The sequence below is a fragment of the Hemicordylus capensis genome, chromosome 5 (genome assembly GCF_027244095.1).
Source record: "Hemicordylus capensis ecotype Gifberg chromosome 5, rHemCap1.1.pri, whole genome shotgun sequence".
In the NCBI taxonomy this organism is placed as follows: Eukaryota; Metazoa; Chordata; class Lepidosauria; order Squamata; family Cordylidae; genus Hemicordylus; species Hemicordylus capensis.
Genome location: NC_069661.1, coordinates 128,535,413 through 128,555,011, shown reverse-complemented (window position 1 = coordinate 128,555,011; position 19,599 = coordinate 128,535,413). Strand labels below are relative to the sequence as shown.

The window sequence follows — 19,599 nt, the reverse complement described above, 5'->3', positions numbered from 1 at the left end:
TGGCTGTGCCCCTCTCCCAAGCTGTCCTAGAACATCATAAAGACTAAATAGTTTATTGTGCCCCTCTCCCAAGCACTTTAATTCCCTAGAAAAATAAGGTGACGATAAAAGAACTGCAGAATGAGCTTTTTAAATTTTCAAAGCTTTAACTTTTTAAAGGGGATATATAGCTTTTGCAAAGCTTGGTATAAAATGATACAGAGAGCGTTTTTGTCTTGATCTTGCACAGGATTAGAGTTGTGGGGTCATTCAGTGAAATTGACTGGAACTACATTCTGAAAAGCCAAAATGAAGTGCTTGCTTCTTCACATAATTCATAATTAAATTAAGGAAGGTATTGCCACAAGATTGGGTCCTAGACATTAGCTTAGATGGCTTTAAAAAATTAGGGATGTGCACAAATCGATCTTTAAAATTTGTTTTGTGCCCAAATTGAAATGCCTCTGATTTGTTTTGTGTCCAAATCTGCCCCCCCCCCGAATCACCCCAGATTCGATCTGGATTTGATTTTATTCTATTTTGATTTGGATCAGTCAAGGCCACCTATAAAGGTTCTAGTGGCACCACATTTGGGTGGTGGGTAGGACCCCATGGGTGCCACCTACCACCCAAATTTCAAGGCAGTGGGGTACTTTATTGATTTTTAATGGGTTTTTTTTTAAAAAATTCTTTATTGAATGTTTATATTTCCCCCATAGAAAATAATAGAGATTCAAAGTTGCCCTATCCTAACCCTAACATGGATCCCCCGCTTAATTTTTTTTTAAAAAGCTAAGCTCTAGCCCTTGTAGAAGTGGAGATATGGAGCAAAATGTGTGGTCACTATTTTTCAAGTGTTTGTATTCTTTGGTGTAAAATAACTTTTCCTCATAATGAATCCCTATGAGGATTCATTGAACACCTTCATTTCTTCTGTTCATTTTGACTGTCATTGGACAGTGCCAACTGTCAATGGCCATGTGCCAACTACAGCCCCCCACCTGCAAGGCAGTGGTGTACTACTCAGTTTATGTTCTAGGAATTTTTTCAGACTCTTTAGTGTCTAATAACCTTTCCTGATAATGTATCCCTATGACGATTCATTACACACCAGAGTCTAAACACCTCAAAAAATCCAAAAATATAAACTGAGTATAAACTGTCAACTGCTGTGTGTCAACAACAGCCACCCCACCACCCCCACACACTATTTTTAAGAGATTTTTGAAGTGCTTAAATTCTTTGGTGTCTTCATTATACACCTTCATTTCTTCTGTTAATTTTGACCCCACTGCTTGGTGGGGAATTAATGCCATCCCATGTGCCAACTACCCCCCAACCCGCAAGCCACTAGGCACTCATTTTATCTTTTAAAAATTGTTGAGGTGTTTAGATCCTTTGGTGTGTAATGAAATCTCATAGGGATTCATTATGAGGAAAGGTTATTAGACACCAAAGATTTTTTCAAGACACCACTTGAAAAATTTCCTAGAATATAAACTAAGTAGTACCCCACTGCCTTGCGAGTGGGAGGGAGGTGTAGTTGGCACATGGCAGTTGACAGTTGACACTGTCCAAAGACAGTCAAAAAGAAAAGAAGAAATGAAGCTGTGTAATGAATCCTCATAGGGATTCCTTGAGGAAAGTTTATTATACACCAAAGAATGCAAACACTTGAAAAACAGTGACTACACATTTTGCTCCATAACTCCACTTCTAAAAGGGCTAGAGCTTAGCTTAAAAAAAAAAAGAAGCTGGGGATCTGAGGAAATTAATAGGAGGAATCCAAATCTTGAATCTAATCTGGCATGATTCGATTTGGACCCGAATCTTGCCAACAGACCACAGGTATGATTTGTTCTGTCTCCAGATCACCTGAATCGGGTAGATTTGGGTACAAATCAATTTGTACCCAGATCAATTCACACATCTCTATTAAAAATGAATTATGAAAATCCATGGAGGTGCAGCCTAACAGCAGCTCTTAACTATAACAGATTAATGTAACCTCTAGTTAACCAGATTCTGGTGGCAAGCAATAGGGGACAGCTCATGCTATCACACCTTGCTTTTGAGCTTCTCATGGGCAACTGGTACTACAAAGGAGGAAAGCTAGATGCACAAAATGATGCCAAAAACATGAGAACAAAGAAAATATGTTTGTCAAGGCAAGTATTTTCTTGTAGTGAATTCAGTTGTATGAAATATACTACTTGCTGGTAATTCTGCTGAGCAAATGTCTGGTAGCCTATTGGGGATGGAACTAGTTCTCTGTGACCTCTGCTGCTGACCTGGTGAGGCAAAAACCCCAGCAGGATTGAGGAGAGGACCTCATACATCACTTCCAGCAGATGTTGCCTCTGAGACCTCTGCGGAGTATTTATTTTTATTTTATTTATTTATTATGTTTTATATCCTGCTCTTCCTCCAAGGAGCCCAGAGCGGTGTACTACATACTTAGGTTTCTCCTCACAACAACCCTGTGAAGTAGGTTAGGCTGAGAGAGAGTGACTGGCCCAGAGTCACTCAGCAAGTCTCATGGCTGAATGGGGATTTGAACTCGGGTCTCCCTGGTTATAGTCCAGCACTGTAACCACTGCACCATGCTGGTACTTGCAGCAGCAGCAGCAGCAGCAGCAGTAATGGCAGCAGGAACACCTGGCTTCTGGTATCTACTTTTGGTAGGAGTCAGGACTCACAGATGATATCATTAATAGCGTCTAATATTCTGTATCTGATATTGTGAGAGCAATATCAATTGCTTTTAAAGCCGATTATATTATTGTGGACCATGTTAGCCCCTGCTAACTGGGCAAAGAGGCACCTTTTAAATGTGGTAATTCTCTTTATTTAGTGGGGGAGAGTAACTGGCCCTATCCACCTCCAGTGACTGTTGCTGGTGTCTATCTTATGTTTCTTTTTAGATTGTGGGCCCTTTGGGGACAGGGATCCATCTTATTTATTTGTTATTTCTCTGTGTAAACTGACCTGAGCCATTTTTGGAAGGGTGGTATATAAATCGAACGAATGAATGAATGAATGAATGAATGAACAAACCATTTGAAAACTATTGTGGTTGCCTAAGTGATATACAACAATTGTAAAATAAAATACTTAATAATTATTATATTTAAAGCAAAGATCAAATTAGTAAAAATTCAGCACTACCTAAGCAGTTGTCCACTGCTGATAGGCATTTATTGTAGCAAATATCAGTTTGTTTCAGAATTACATTTTGCTCCCTGTTTTCAATTATTACCCCTTACTTTTTATTACTTACATGTGTCTATCTGGGCTAGCCAGTCTCTGATTTGTCATATACCTATATCAGAGGTATTTTGATATACAACATGATGGTAATGAGTATAATTGCCTTTTTTAGTATTTTGAATCTGAAGCCCTCTTGTGATTAAAACTTGGTTTTGTTTCTCTTAAGCCACAATGTTCCTTGAAAATTGGAAGCGTTTGCAAATGAGACTGAGTTACTTTTGGGACTTAACTGGCTTGGAGGAAGAAGAAGTAAGTTTGTTTAAGCATCTTCAATTCCTATTATTTGTGAATAGTGAATAATGTAACACAGATAGGAAGAAAAAAGAAGTTGCTTGAGCCTGTTTCTGTAATAAATAATTAGTTTATTTCTGGTATATAATATTTTATATAAATGTTATTTATGCAATAACTTCATCTCCCATTTATTTTGCACTTGTCACTGGTTCAGAATGTGTTTTATAATATGATAATGTGAATTGCTATATTTTGTCTATATTCAAGTTCTAATTTATCCCTTCATGTTTCTAGGAGTTAAATTTCAGAATGAGACTAGGGTAACTACAGTAGCTTGTCTCTAATTCAGATGTGCTTCTAAAATTATTTTGAATTGAATCTAAAATCCTGAATTGCCCTGTTTTGTTTATCTGAAGTGGGAGCAACAGTGGGAGGAATCTCCTACTGTTATTCATTAGGAATAAGACCATAAGAACAGCCCTGTTGGATCAGGCCCAAGACCCATCTAGTTCAGCATCCGGTTTCACACAGTGGCCCACCGCTGGGAAGCCCACAGGCAGGATGGTGCTGGGAAGCCCACATGGAATCATGATAAAGGAACCATGGACTAAAGGAATAGTCCCCATCCCCACCATGGTAAAGGAACATGCCTGGAAAGTGCTGAGTCGTTCATGGAAGATGTCATGATGGGTGCACTCTCAGTATGTACTCCTTTAAATCACATGGGCTGAAAAATGTATTCAGACTATCCCATGTATCATATCTTTCGAATAACAAAAATATATTTCTATTGCACATTTCAGATTTTCAAAGTGCTTCACATACATTGTCTCAGTGACTCTGAGGTAATTATAGCAATTATCCATATTGTGGAAAGGAAGCCGAGGCACACAGAACAGTGGCTTCATAAGGCCAGCTGCTGTGTCAATGGCTCAGGAATTGGGGTAAGACTGAGAGGGACTACGAAACTGCAGAAGAAGCCTCAGAACATTATCTTCTTGGAGAGTTCGAAAATTATATTGAAGGCCATAGAATTTCTTCAGATTGCTTAGCAGCAGCGTACCTGAATCAGTTTTATCATCCCGTATACCCAAATGGAAACACTGTGGTGATAAAACATGTCACTTTAGAAGAAAGTTGACAGTTTTCTGTAAGATCAACAACAACAACAACAACTATTTATATGCCAGTTTTCAACAAAAGTTTCCAAAGTGATTTACATAGTGAAATAATAAATAAACTATCCGACCCCGCAAAGAGCATCTGTGCGCTCTTTGGGGCCGGCAGTTACCTCTCCCCCACTTCTGCCCCAGTCTCTGCTTCTGGGACCAGCCACCTCTCCTCCCCACCGCCACTTCTATGCCCTCCCCCCACTTTCTTTTCCCCCTCCTGGGCCTTGCCTAAGCGGCCGGGCCGGGCCCGCCACCTCTGGCCTCCCTAGTTGGGCCGCGGCGGCAGCAACCAATCCTCCTGGGTGCACCTCGGCCAATCAGGCGCATCTGCCACCCAGCCAATCAGCTGGGCACTGGGATGCACATTCCAAGGCACACCCAGGAGAATTATATATAGAGATAAGACGGACCTCTGTCCCCAAAAGGCTCACAATCTAAAAAGAAACATAAGATAGACACCAGCAACAGTCACTGGGGGTACTGTGCTGGGGGTGGATAGGGCCAGTTACTCTCTCCCTGCTAAATAAAGAGAATCACCACATTAAATGGTGCCTCTTTGCCTAGTTAGCAGGGGAGCATAAACATATGATTGATGGGTAATATTTCCCCTTAGAAATATAATTGAGGGTTGTTTCAAATATTACACATGAAGGCTGCCTAAAAATGACTTTTATGTGGCTCTGATTCTCACCCCCCCCCCCCCAATTATTCTCCCATGTACCTGGGTGTTCTGAGTATATCCAGTGAGTGGACTTGTTCTGCCTGGGGTGGGGGAGGGGAACCAGATCAGGAATGCAGTAGATTTTTTACAAATTAAAAACAAACACAAGTATCCTCCAATACAGTCTAGCAAACAACACAATAGGGATAGGGGTCAGAAATGAAGGTATTTTAAAAGAGCCAGTTTAAAAAGCATAGATGGAAGCTTCTTGATTGCTAGATTATTCTGAATATTTATATACCACTAGATGTAAAGATTGCTGTCGGGAAGAGCAGATCAAATAGGAAACTGGTCCAATAAATTCCTAGTTGAAAGAGGAGAGCTGAGCTTTATGAGGTAGGTGAGAGGGCAGAAAAGTCCAACTATCAAGAGAGACAAGAGTAAGAGTATGTAAACAAATAATTGCAATTTATATTCATTGGTTTAAGAAGTAAAACAAAATCAAAAGAGCATAGATCCCAACTTGTTCTTCCACAAATGGAAGACGTTCTGTTTGCACAAAGAAGAGGGGCAATTTTCACCAATCATCCTTTTCTTTTTGCTGCCCCCTGTGACAGCCAAACATATGTCACCGAAGGCTGGTGGAGTCAGGAGCAGACTGTTTGGGAAAACAGAGGTGGCATCGAAGGGAAGCGAAGGGAAGGGAAGGGAAGGATCTGCTAAACCATGCTTTGGCATGAAGGGAACATCTTTCTTTTATAGAAGTACTAGTTGGGCTTGACTAACAAGCAGAAGGTTGCTGGTTTGAATCCCTGCTGGTACTATGTTGGGCAGCAGTGATATAGGAAGATGCTGAAAGGCATCATCTCATACTGCGCAGGAGGAGGCAATGGTAAACCCCTCCTATATTCTTCCAAAGAAAACCACAGGGCTCTGTGTATGCCAGGAGTCAAAATCGACTTGACGGCACACTTTACTTTTGCTTTATTTGGGTTTTAATCCAATGAGTTGCAGAATACCAAGGGATCAGGGTAGAAAGAGGAGACCTGGACATATACGTAATGATTTTAAAATGAGAAGAAACTTGTATTTGAATGCCAGTTGAAACAGGCAGCCAGTAAACAGAACAGGAAATAGGAGAAAGGTTATCATAATGAGAAGTGGAAAAAATCAGCCTTGCAGTAGAATAAACATTTTAAAAAGATGAGTAGCATTAATTGCAAATTAGAAAAATGGCAAGAAGAAGGAAATTGGCACAGTGAAGAAAGTAAACAGCCAGATTACTTGCCTTGGTCACTGGAGCAACTGGTATGAAAGAGGAAATGATTGGTAACCCAAACTGTGTATTAGATACATCTGTTCTAATTCAGAGAGAAAGAAACAGTTGAATTGTGTGATTGTGTTGGCCAATAGGAATTAATGGAACTTTTTTGCTGCCTGTCACAAGTAATTCAGTTTCTCCAATTATTTTTATTTTAATATAGTAAATATATAACCACCATATATTAATTTTCTCCTAACCAAGGAGAAATGGCCTTAAAAACCTTCATGGTATCTAACCTTTGGTTATTTAGCAAGAAAAGTATTTTATTTCTTCAAATGAAACATAATAGATGGAAGTCACAATTGCTGGAAAAGCAAATATCCAAGTTATTTTAAAATTCCCACGGTAACTTGCAGGGTGTAATAGCAGATTGCATATTGAGTCCATTCCATGGCCACAGAAATCTCCCGTTGACGTGAACAAGACTTTTGCCTGTGTACAAAATTCAGGATTTGGCTTTTTGTTTCCAAGATGGGAATTCTCAGTTTCCATTTGGAGCAGTTATTTGGTCTTTACAGTACCTTGGCTCTCATGGTTTTCAATAAGTATCTGGCAGCTGGACTGGCCTGCTTCCAGCAAAACAGGATTCATTCATTCTCTCTCTCTCTCTCTCTCTCTCTCTCTCTCTCTCTCTCTCTCTCTCTCTCTCACACACACACACACACACACACACACACGGCCTGCCTCAGCTTCTCAGAACTATTTCTAATATTGTCCTAAGTCAAACAGCCTTTCCCCCCTCTTAAACAAAGATTGTGATTACCCCACTACCATGCAAGTGGGGGTGGAGTAATTGGCACATGGCAGTTGAGAGCTGGCACTATCCAAAGACAGCCAAAATGAATAAAAGAAATGAAGCTGTGTTATGAATCCTCATAAGGATTCTTTGAGGAAAAGTTAATATACACCAAAAAATGCAAACACTTGAAAAATAGTGACCACACATTTTGCTCCATAACTCCACTTCTACAAGGGCTAGAGCTTAGGGGTTTTTTAAAATGAAAGATGGGAATCTGGGGGAATTAATAGAAGAAATCCAAATCTCAAATCAATTTGAATCTGGTGCAATTCGATTTGGACCTGAATCTAGTCAATGGACCACAGGGGTGATTTCTTCTGTCTCCAAATCACCCAGATCAGCTAGGCCCGAGTACAAATCATTTGTACCTGAATCAATTTGCACATCCCTAGTCAGTCCCCCACTTCCTCACAGGGCAGATTTACCATTTTGCCACCCATAGGCAAAAATACTTTTTTTTTAAAAGTAGCTGCAGCGGGGGGGGGGGAGAAAAGTTCTCCCTTTTTAATTTTTAAAAAAACTGCCGTGGTGGCAGTAGCTGCAGGAAAGGGAGGAGGAAAGCCCCCCCCATTTTACTTTAATTAACATAAAAGCCATGGCGGCAGCAGTAGCTGTGGGGAGGGGGGCAAACAGGCAAGGAGAAAGTCTCCCTTTTTGCCCCCTAAAAAATTGCTGCGGTGGCTGCAGCGGCTGGCTGCAGGCAGGGTGGGGGGAGTGCAAGGAGGGAATGTGCAGTATTCCCTCTAACAGGAATTCCCAGATGCTGTTGACTACAACTCCCAGAATCCCCAAGCAAAAGTCATTGCAGCTGGTGATTGTAGTCAACAACATCTGGGAATCCGCATTAGAGGGAACACTGGAAGTGTGCCCCCCTTTTTAACCTCTCAAGGCCCGTTGCTGTGCAGGTAGTGGCGAGGTCAGCTCCTTCCTCTGCCAGGTACAAGGTACAAACCTCTTTTCAAGTCAAAGAGGGTTTAACTTAACTCAAAATGAGGCCAGCCTCTTTTGAGCTGGAGGAGTTTGCTTTACAAGTTCCCACTTTTGAATGCTCAGTTATCATCGCTAATATTAACCACTCTTTTCATTAACACCTTCACAGTGGAATTCAACTAGCTTTTGAAATGCATCTTCAGTCAGCACATTCTGCCTCTAAGATGAACTGAGAGGCTCCAGTAAAAACCCATGAAGCAGCCTCATGGGGTATTGTAAGCCCTGGATTAACCATAAGGCAAAACAAGCACATGTTTAGGGCATCAAGCGAAGGGGGGACACCACAGAGTTCCCCCCTAACTATCATGCCCTTAACTCTTTCACTGAACATAAGAACAGCCCTGCTGGATCAGGCCCAAGGCCCATCTAGTCCAGCATCCTGTTACACACAGTGGCCCACCAGATGCCGCTGGGAGCCAGAGGCAGGAGTTGAGGGCATGCTCTCTCTCCTGCTGTTACTCCCCTGCAACTGGAACTCAGAAGCATCCTGCCTTTGAGGCTGGAGGTGGCCTATAGCCCTTCAACTAGTAGCTGATGATAGACCTCTCCTCCATGAAGTTATCCAAACCCCACTTAAAGCCATCCAGGTTGTTGGCTGTCACCACATCTCATGGCAGATAATTCCAAAAGTTGATTATGCATTGTGTGAAAAAGTACTTCCGTTTGTTGGTCCTAAATTTCCCAGCAATCAATTTCATGGGATGACCCCTGGTTCTAGTGTTATGTGAGAGGGAGAAGAATTTCTCTCTATCCACTTTCTCCACACCATGCATGATTTTATAGACCTCTATCATGTCTCCCTGCAGTCGTCTTTTTTCTAAACTAAGAAAAGGTGTTATAGCCTTGCCTCATAAGAAAGCTCTAGGCCCCTGATCATCTTGGTTGCCCTCTTCTGCACCTTTTCCAGTTCTACAATGTCCTTTTTTAGATGTGGTGACCAGAATTGTACATAATACTCCTGGTATGGCTGCATCATAGTTTTGTATAAAGGCATAATAATGTTAGCCGTTTTATTTTCAATCCCCTTCCTAATGATCCCTAGCATGAAATTGAGCTTTTTGGAAGTCCAGGTATACTATGTCAACTAGATCACCTTGATCCACACACTTGCTGACACTCTTAAAGAACTCCAAAAGGTTGGTGAGGCAAGATTTATCTTTGCAGAAGCTATGCTGCTTCTCTCCCAGCTGGGCCTGTTCTATGTGCTTTATAATTTTATCCTTGAGGATGCTTTCCATCAGTTTGCCTGGAACTGATGTTAATCTAACCGGCCTGTAATTTACCAGATCGCCCCTGGATCCCTTTTTGAAAATTGGTGTTAAATTTGCTACTTTCCAGTCCTCCAGTACAGAGCCTGATTGCAGGGATGTTATATATTTTAGCAAGGAAGTCAGCAATTTAACATTTGAGTTCTTTGAGGACTCTTGGATGGATGCCATCTGGCCCTGGTGATTTGCTAATTTTCAGTTTTTCCAGACAGTTTAGAACATCATCTTTTGTTACTTCTATTCTATTTCAGTTCTTTAGCCTCCATCCCTGAAATGTCTGGTTCAGGAACAGGTATATGCTCTGTATCCTCTGCCGTGAAGATGGACACAAAGAACTCATTGAGCTTCTCTGCAACCTACATATCCTCCTTAATAATCCCTTTCACTCCCTCATTATCTAATGGTCCAACAGCCTCCCTGGCAGGTTTCCTGCTTCTGATGTATTTAAATAAGTTTTTATTATTCCCCTTGATATTTTTAGCTGAATGTTCCTCAAACCTTCTTTTCGTCTCCCGTATTGTCACCTTGCATTTCACTGCCACACTCAACCTTAGTCGAATTTTCATAATTTTTATCTGCCATGTTCGACTTTACTCTGCGTTGTTTAAATAACATTTTCTTTGGCTCGGTGAGCAACTAAAGTTTCGAGAAACTACTAAACTATGTATTTGAAGTAAAAAGTAATTGATTTGCAATAGATTACTGTAAAGAGCGGTACAAAATATTGATAAAACTTCACGTAAAAGATGGTCATATGTTATGATGTCTGACCTTGAAGATGAAATATTTTTCTCAATCATTCCTTCTGTTGCGGCTATTTATAAGAAATTATAGGCAGTGGAACTATTTTGTTTTACATTAAAAAATCTAGAAGAAAACTTTTTTTAAATTTAAATAAATATTAAAGTATAAGTAAATAATTTGCTTGAGTCTTAATTTCTTGTCAGTTAAGCAATGGAGGGGGCTGAGGGGGGCACCATCGTTGGGCTGTGCTTAGGGCATCAGTTGCCCTTAATCTGGCCCTGGGTATTGTAGAACCCAAGGGAAAGAGTTGTGGTACGCAAGGACAAGGCAGTGGAGTGGAATCAGGAATGTTAATATTTTAATGAAACAGATATGATGTACAGAGAGGCAATTGCAAACGGCTGTTCAGTGCTCTTGGCCCTGCCTGTTTGTTAGCCCCGCCTCTACTCCAGGACTGGAATATACAAGCTAACTAAAGCCCCATTCAAATGCTGGCCTGGATCAAGGAGTGAGTTAACCAAAAACACCACAGGTATATGTCTCAAAACAGTTGAAGCATGTTGGATGAAGATATATAGGGTCTTTTTAAATGTCGGAGTGGGGACAAAGGGGAGTGCCTATCACTCACATCAGGAAATAAAACCTTCTTTAGCTTTGAACAATTGCTTCCTTTTTGCAACATGCTGGCAGATAGAAAACTTCCTGGGTAGTAAAGGCCCAGCCTCAAAGGTGACCTTCTGTTCTAAAGGCCCCCTAGAGGGATGGCTTTTGCACCCTAGGAGCAGTTTTACTGGATGCAGCCCTTCAAATAAGAACCATGCAACCTGGGAAGTTCCACAGAGACTTTCCCAGCCTGTATTGTTCTGGCTATTTGCAGCCAGGAGTGGTGAGTACTTTGAGCATTTACCAACCCAGAGAACTATTGCTTAGCCTAAGGAAGTCCCTAAGGGTATAAGCAAAATTGAGGCAGGGGCTTGCTTGATGTGGGCTGTGCACATCTTGATTCCTCTTGTGACACTTTAAGCAGGGATGCTTGCACAGTCAAGTATGCCTGCTTTGAATTCTCGCCCAGTCCTTAGACCCAGTTGCTTTTCCACTGCTAAAATGTGTTTGAGTTGAATATTGGATCATTTACAATGTCCCCCTACTCCTGTAACCTCCATCCAATCTGTTATTTTTGCTAAAATGTCTCCAAATTACCTCTGAGAAAGTTTCATATGAGCTGCAAATTAATATATGGCATTCAGAACTATTTCAGAACTCTGGCATTAGTTCTTTAATAGTAACAAATGAAATAAATGGGCCCTTTTTATTTTGATTTTTTATTTGTTATGGAATGAATGAGCTGAGCCATCAAACACAGAAAATAAATGATATGGTCTGCTTGGTGCTCAGTAAACTTCTGGTTTCTGCTACCTTCGTGGTACTGCAATTTGATTCAATCACCAGTTGTCCTGTGATTCCAGAAGTCAGGGAAGGATACTTTTACTTCTGCAGGCAGCAAGGGGAAGAAGATTGCACCTTTTCCCTCCCAAGAAGAAATCCATGCCAATGGCCCTTCCCATTGGTGAGAAAATGAACTGCAGGAAATTTACTTCCTGTTCCCTGCCAGAAAACACTCTTTTCCTACTGCCTGTTGCCCTACAGAAGCAAGAGGGAGGACACTTTGGCATCTTCCACTAACTAGAGGAACAAAGGCCATTGAGAGGATAAACAAGAGAAGATCAACCTGGTCCCAAAAAGATATAAATGCCTCTTCCTCTGCTTCTGCCTTTCCTTTCCACTCTCCTCCATTCCTTGTGTGTTTTTAGTTGGAAGCAAAAAGGCAGAGCCCGCCTATGTACAATGCCAGCTAACAACATTGTACTGAATCTTTGATTCACATAAGTTGTTTTGAGAGTCAATTTTGTTTGAAAAGCAGCGCAAATGCAGAATTGATGGATAGTATTTGATTTGATGGGCAGAAGATGTGTAGAACTAATTAATGTAAATGTTTTGAAACAAATCCAACAAATATTTAAACACTACCATGTCTCATGTCAAAACTAATTTTAAACAGTCCAGTATGCTATTTTCATTTCTGAATGTATTGATTGGAAAATACCTGTTTTCTGACCAAGTGTAGAAGATCAAGGTATTGTGTTTAATTGAGATGTTCTTATGGTGTGTTTTTTAAATTGCATAAATCTGATATTTATTATTTCTTGTTTGCACAGTCAAACAGGTGTTATTGACTGGTTTGTTTCATCCAGACACTGAGTCCTTCCCAAGGACCTGGGATGCCAGAATTTTGTTATCAATATTGTTGTTGTTATAGGTATTGCTGCAAAATATAGCCTGTTCCCAGTAAAGTTGTTTTTTGTAGTTGGCTGATGGTGATTTCTGTGGCCTCTATGGTGTTTAGGTGCTCTTCAAGATATTTTGGAATTGCACCTAGGGTGTCAATTACTACTGGGATTATTTTGGTCTTCTTCTGCCACAGCCTTTCAATTTCGATTTGTAGATCTTTTATTTATTTATTTATTTATTTATTTATTTATTTATTTATTTATTTATTATTATTATATTAATTGAATTTATATACCAACTAGTATAAAAATCTCTAGGCGGTGTACAGAATTAAAACATATAATTACGATATATGAATCTTTGGATGTTTTGTGTTTGGGGGCTCTGGTTATTTTTTAATGGTATATTCTATTAAAAATAAGAAATTGAGCAAAAATTGGACCCTCTCATTGTGAATGCAGTGGGGGTAATTTGCACTGAGTCATTGGCATGCCAGTTACTGTTTAAGGTGTTGTTTGAGTTTCATCATGGTAGCTTGCGGGAAGCAGAAAATTGGGCGGGGTATAAATAATGGTTGCTTGCATGCTTGTCATTCCATTTTGGAGCCTGTGTTGAGCATCACATGGTCTTGTATCCTCAATGCTAGTTAGGAGTGGTTAGGCCTGTGTGTTTTCTCTTTCAGGATAGCTCCAAAGAAATGGAAGTAGGTATCCACATTTCTACACCTCTGGAGAGCCCATCTTCAGATCCTCAACTGTGAGCCTTGCTTGCCGAGGTCTGCACCCGGCTGGAGCGACTGGAGCAGCAAGCTAGCATAGACTAGTCCAGGTTAAGCAATGAAGCCTTGGGGAATCTCCCACACACTCAGATTCAATCAAGATGGTGCAGCCCCATCTCCAGATGTTGGCTCTGTGGATCTTGGAGGAAGGGCAATTTTGGATTTATCGGGGGGAAATAGTACTCAGCTGGGTACACTTGAAGGGAGCTTGACTGGTAAGCCTGCTCCTCACACTTGTGCTTCCCCTTTGGCACAGGTCGGCCCAGGGCAGGCTGAAAGCCCATGGGCTCCACCACAAGAGGTCCAGTGGATGGAACAAGTGGTCAGGAAGCACAACACCAGAATTTCTACTCCAGCAAGTTTAGGCTTCCAAGGGCTCCCACTTACATACTTGGGATTGGATGGGCATCGCCCTAGGCCTTTCTGCCTAGCTTTTCTTTTCAGTCTCCCTCATTGCCCATTGGAACACTGGGGAAATTGACTCCATCTGGAATTCAGCCCAGATACTGGATGCAATTTGTCCCAGCGGGACAGGTAGGACTGCCAAACAACCCAGCGAGCAGAAGTGCAGAAGCTGGTGGCAGCAGCTCTAATTCTCATGCTTTTGGGGAGCAGGACAGGACAGCAGCATAGCTGCAAGGATTGTGGGGGTGGGGGCAGAGGGTAATCTTTGACCTCTGTGGGTGCAGCTGGAGAGGCATCCCAGAAGGCAGGTGCAACTGGAACAGGCAACCAAGAAGCCACACCACAACAGCCAGTGGTGTCAAGGTGGTAATGGGTTGGATGAGGGATAACAGACTGAGACTGAATCAAAATAATATGGAGGTACTTATTGTGTGGTGTCAGAAGACAACTTTGATTTGCTTGTCCTGGACAGGATTACACTCCTTTGGAAGGAACAGGTACACAGTCTGGGAGTGCTTCTGGATCCAAACCTCTCTCGGGTGTCTCAGGTTGAGTCAGTGGCCAGTTAGTGTTTTCTATCTGCTTCAGCTGATAACACCAGCTATATCAATTTCTTGAGATAAATGACTTCAGAGATGTAATGCATATGCTGGTGGCTACTCAGGAACAAACCTTCCTCATTGCTGCCCTGAGGCTTTGGCATGCACTCCCGGAAGAAATAGGAGCCTCCCCATCTCTGTCAGCTTTCAAAAGGGCTGTGAAGACATCTATTCGCTAAAGCTTTTAATTAGATTTATAGAATCTGTTATTGTTTTAAATTGTTCTAATATTTTAATGTTTTAATTCTTGTTTTAATTTTTGTTGTAAGCCACCCAGAGACACAAGTAATATACAAATGTGCTAAACAAAGAAAGAACTACTTGAGAGTCAGAGTGGCATGAAAATCAGGGGGCAGGCAATTGCAAGGGGATAAGCCCGTGGTTAGCAGTGGAAGGCGGGCTTTGGCATAGGGCAGCAAGGTCTGGGACCCCTAAGTAATTACCTGGCCTTCTACCCCAACCGGGCCAGTGCACAATATTTGTTGGAAGGTTTTTGAGATGATTTTCAAAATCTATATTTTGGCCTATGGGTTTTTCCTCTCTCTCAGAACTTAAAATTGGTGTCTTTGGAGGAAGATGTGGCTCAGGTCAGGTTTCTTAAAGAGATTAAAGCTGGTAGAGTGACTGGGCTGCATGAGAACCCTCCTCTGCACAACCTTAGAATTTCACCTTTGAGGGTGGTTCCTTAAAAGATCCCCAGGGAATTTCAATTAATTCATTTATCCCACCCTAAGGGGGATAAATCACTTTGTTGACCCTGAACTGTGTTCCATGTGGTACCTGTCCTTTGATTTGGCTGTAGCTTTGGTGCACCAAAGTGGGCCTCATGCCTTTATGTCCAAATGTGATATTAAGTCAGCCTTTTGCTAGTTGCCGGTGCACTCTGACAATTCTGATTTGTTGGATTTGTATTTTGGTAGGCATTATTATTTTGAAATCCTTCCCATGGGCTGTTCCATATCTTGTTCAGCATTTGAGCTGTCTAGCACATTTTTTGCAAAGGTGCTTCATGATCACCTTAGGTTTTGAAGTGGTGATTCATTCTTTGGATGATTTTTTTTCTTTGTGGGGCCAGCTGAGTTGAACACTTGTGACAGGGCCCTCCATAATTTTGCTGTACTCATGGTGGAACTGCGGGTCCCACTTGCCCTTGAAAAGACAAAGGGCCCTTTACCAGTTTTGCAGTTTGAGGGCATTGAGTTTGACTCCCAGAAGGTAGTGTCTCACCTGCCAAGGGAGAAGCTGCAAGTTTTGCAGGTACTAGTGTACTCTGTGTGGAGAAGGCACAAAGCTACCTTGAAAGAGGTTCAGGTGCTAGCTGGCCAACTCAGTTTTGCTTGCCAGATGCTGATGCCCAGTAGAGCTGTCTGCCACTGCATTTACACAGTGGCACCCCAGGATAAGCTTCCTCGCCATCGTATATGCGTGTCACATGGTTTTTAGGAAGATCTGATCATGTGGAAGAGCTTTCAGGATGGAGGACTTTAATGGGATATTTCTTTGGAGGGATTCCAGATGCTGGGAGGAAGGCTTCCAAGTCCAGTCAGATGCGGCTGGTTCAACTGACTTTACTTGTGATGACTTTAATGTAAGGAGAGCAATTGCAGGCTGGACTAAACTAAAAGACTGTCATCTTGACAAAAGGCTGCCACTAGAATTGCCTTCAATGGCTAGAGTTTTAGCTGCTCTTACCATTGGTCTGTATTAGCAGTTTTGAGGTTTCCCTTTCCCAGACAACCTTTTGACTTTGTTCTTTGGACTTTTCAGGTTGAGCAAGCTGTTCCCCAAATCCAGCTTTGGTTTCTCTGATTGGCCACTCTGCTGTGATGATGTGACCCTATCTAGCAAGCACTTCTCAATAAGGCTGCAGTTCTCCAAAACTTATCAATTGAGAAAAGGGACAACAGTCATTTTGAGGAGCATTGCTGCATCCCTGTTCTGTCTCATTACAGCCGTGGGCAACCACCTGATGGCCCAATCCACTGCAGGCAGCATGTTATGTGTTCATGAGCACAGGGGGGCCTTACACAGTTTTAATTTGTGTAGGTCTTTCCCCAAACGTTATGCATGGCAGGCCTGCCCTCAGAACATTTTGCTGCTTATTTGTTCAGGATCAGGGCCACCAGTCATGACTGCAGAAAAGGCTGATGAGGTTGTTCTTGGGTGGATCGGGTGCTGGTCATCCAGGGCATACAAGCTTTACATTTGGCAGGGCCTGATGGGGCCAGGGAATGGGTAGGTGGGCATCACTTGTTAGGCACTCATGTTTCGCTGTGTATATTTCTCACAGCTTTTTCTGGTGGTCTGAACACCCACTTGGTGTGGGTTGTAGGCCACAGCATCCTTATTGGGCTCCTCAGCACTGCAAAGCCCCCCACCATGAATTCCACCGCACTGCAACCCTCCACTGGGAGTGCAGGCAAGGGATGCTCTAGCGAGACATGCTCCTGCTCATTGGTGGATTAAAACTGACACAATCTTTGCTCGGTGGTTTGGTCCTCCACTTGGGGGAAGAATGACCTGGTGAACATTTCAAGTTTGGAACTGATCTCAATAGTGATGGGTGATTTTAAAGGGCTGATGGACCATCTGCCTAAGGCTGTGCTCTGTTTCACTGAGATTTTGCCTCGAATCCATGGACTGAGGGCTAGAGACATTGGATTTGTAAACAGAGTTAGAAAGAAGGTGAATGGTAAACTAGCCATAATCATGTCCAGGAAGTGTGGGGTGTTTATCCAGCAGCCAGGGTTTCACATCATTCTCCAGGAATTCTTTTCCAAGGATGACGTTCACCTCTGTCAGACTAGCAGGGAGGCATGTGTGACTGGCTTGTGGGCTTGCCTCTCCATTCTTTGTGCTGAGCGTCTTTGTGTCAGGACAGGTGTGCATCCATGAAGCGCATCTGCCTGTGGCGTTGGGAGCTGGAAAGCAGATCATTTAAGTTGTTTTAGGTTCACTGAAACCTGCCTATTTATAGGGAGTTTTATGTTGTATAGTTATGTCCCTACGGGGGGGGGGCGTGCTATCAGAATGAGCTGAATATGACAAAATATTTTTCGCCCCACATTCATCAAGTGGGGCCTGGGACTGGGGCAAACAGCATGCGGCGTGGTGCCTTCGCCCTGGCCCTAGCTCAAGCTGATGATACTTCCTTCCTCAGCAGTGCCTTTGAACACACTGGCAGAATAATTAGAATGTGTGGTTTGTTAAAAGCGGGGTTGGGTATTTAGACAGCTGCCCATTTCTTTCTCTGGCGCCCATGATGTTATTGTTATTGTTGTTAAAGTGAGTTTTAAATAAAGTTTGAACAAGCAATTTGCCTGTGCCCTTTTGCCCACATGTGACTTCTTGCATTGTCATTGTTCTCAGTGCAATTAAAGTATTACTTCATGTAGCTTGGTATTGGCTGTATATCTATCTCATAGTCTGTTATAAGTCTATGTCTGTTTGTTTAGTATGTATTCTGAGATGTTTGCCTTAAATGCTTCCCATTCCATTGCAAAAACACACCAAGGAGCATGTGAAGATCATGGACCTAGAGCACCTTCTTTATGAGGCAAGGCTACAACACCTGGAGCTTTCTAGTTTAGAAAAAAGATGACTACGGGGATACATGATAGAGGCCTATAAAATCATGCATGGTGGGGAGAAAGTGGATAGAGAGAAATTCTTCTCCCTCTCGCATAATACTAGAACCAGGGGTCATCCCCAAAATTGATTGCCAGGAAATTTAGGACCAACACACATAAGTACTTTCCCCCACAACACATAATGAACTTGTGGAATTCTCTGCCACAAGATGTGGTGACAGCCAACAATCTGGATGGCTCTAAGAGGGGTTTGGATAACCAGAGAGGAGAGGTCTATCAATGGCTACTAGTTGAAGGGCTATAGGCCACCTCCAGCCTCAAAGGCAGGATGCCTCTGAGTTCTAGTTGCAGGGGACTAACAGCAGGAGAGGGGGCATGTCATCAGCTCCTGCCTGTGGGCTTCCAGCAGCATCTGGTGGCCCACTGTGTGAAACAGGATGCTGGACTAGATGGACCATGGGCCTGATCCAGCAGGGCTGTTCTTATGTTCTTATGAAGGTTGGATTTCTTTTCCATTAGATAACCATATCAGTGTTCTACAAGTATTTCCTGTCAGATCTGTGTGTGTAAGAACTGTGAACACCAAATGTGTTGTATCTTGATGTATGTGTGTGTTCTGATTATCTACAAATTCTCTGGGATTAAGTTTTCCTCACATCTTTTATTTGATTCAGGAACATCCCAGACCAGAATATGAAACCAAACTACTACAGAAGAGAAAAACTGAAAAAAGCAAAATAATGAATCAAGATGAGGTAGGACTCCTGAGTTTACTGTCTATTTAGTATCCCTCTATTTCCAATGTACATTTTGTGTTTGCACATTTAATTGCAGATTATTGAATCAAAGTTTAAATTGATTAAAATATTTAATCAGTGAAAAAGATTTTATATGGCTGGGCTAAGAATTAGAGACATACTAAGGTCATTCACACTAAGTTTTGCTGAGCTGGGGAGGGCGGTGGGTGGTGATATCCAGACAATCCAGCACTGTTCTCAGCTGCGTGGCTCACGCACCCACACAACGCATGAGCTGTGAAGTATTCTGGAGGCTGGGCAAATGCACCCTGGCCTCCAGATATCTCACAATGCACCACGTGACATGGGTGGTGCACTGAGGGATTCTCCTGTGAGTTGGACACTCTAGGTGCCCAGCTCTGTGTCTGCTCAGGCTGGGTACACACCACATACACACAACCACATCCCTGGGTAAAAGGGAGTGTCGTGCCCTTTTACCCACATAAAAGGCCAGGTTAAATTCCTGGGTTACCCGGGGAGGAAGTGCCGAGATGGGATTGGCCTTGATCCCGGCGCTTCATATGAGCGGCCCTAGCCAGGTAGCGCTGTCCATATGAACAGGCTTACTATTCTTTGAGGCTATTTTGATTCTCATGTGTTGCTGCAGTAGAAAATGAAACAAATCACTTCTGACAATGAGTATTACCTTTTACATATGGTATTATAACTTCATTTGACCCTTTGTAATCTGAAAATGACT

The 19,599-nt window shown here is 42.3% G+C and overlaps 1 protein-coding gene across 1 annotated transcript in view; it reads left to right on the top strand.

The window, feature by feature from the left end:
* ANO2 (anoctamin 2) overlaps nt 1-19,599 on the top strand; it is a 277,547-nt gene that overhangs the window by 125,041 nt on the left and 132,907 nt on the right. The window contains exons 11-12 of the mRNA XM_053256041.1: nt 3,416-3,498; nt 18,777-18,857. Coding sequence (XP_053112016.1) covers nt 3,416-3,498; nt 18,777-18,857 — 164 coding nt within the window. The remainder of the gene's footprint in view (nt 1-3,415; nt 3,499-18,776; nt 18,858-19,599) is intronic.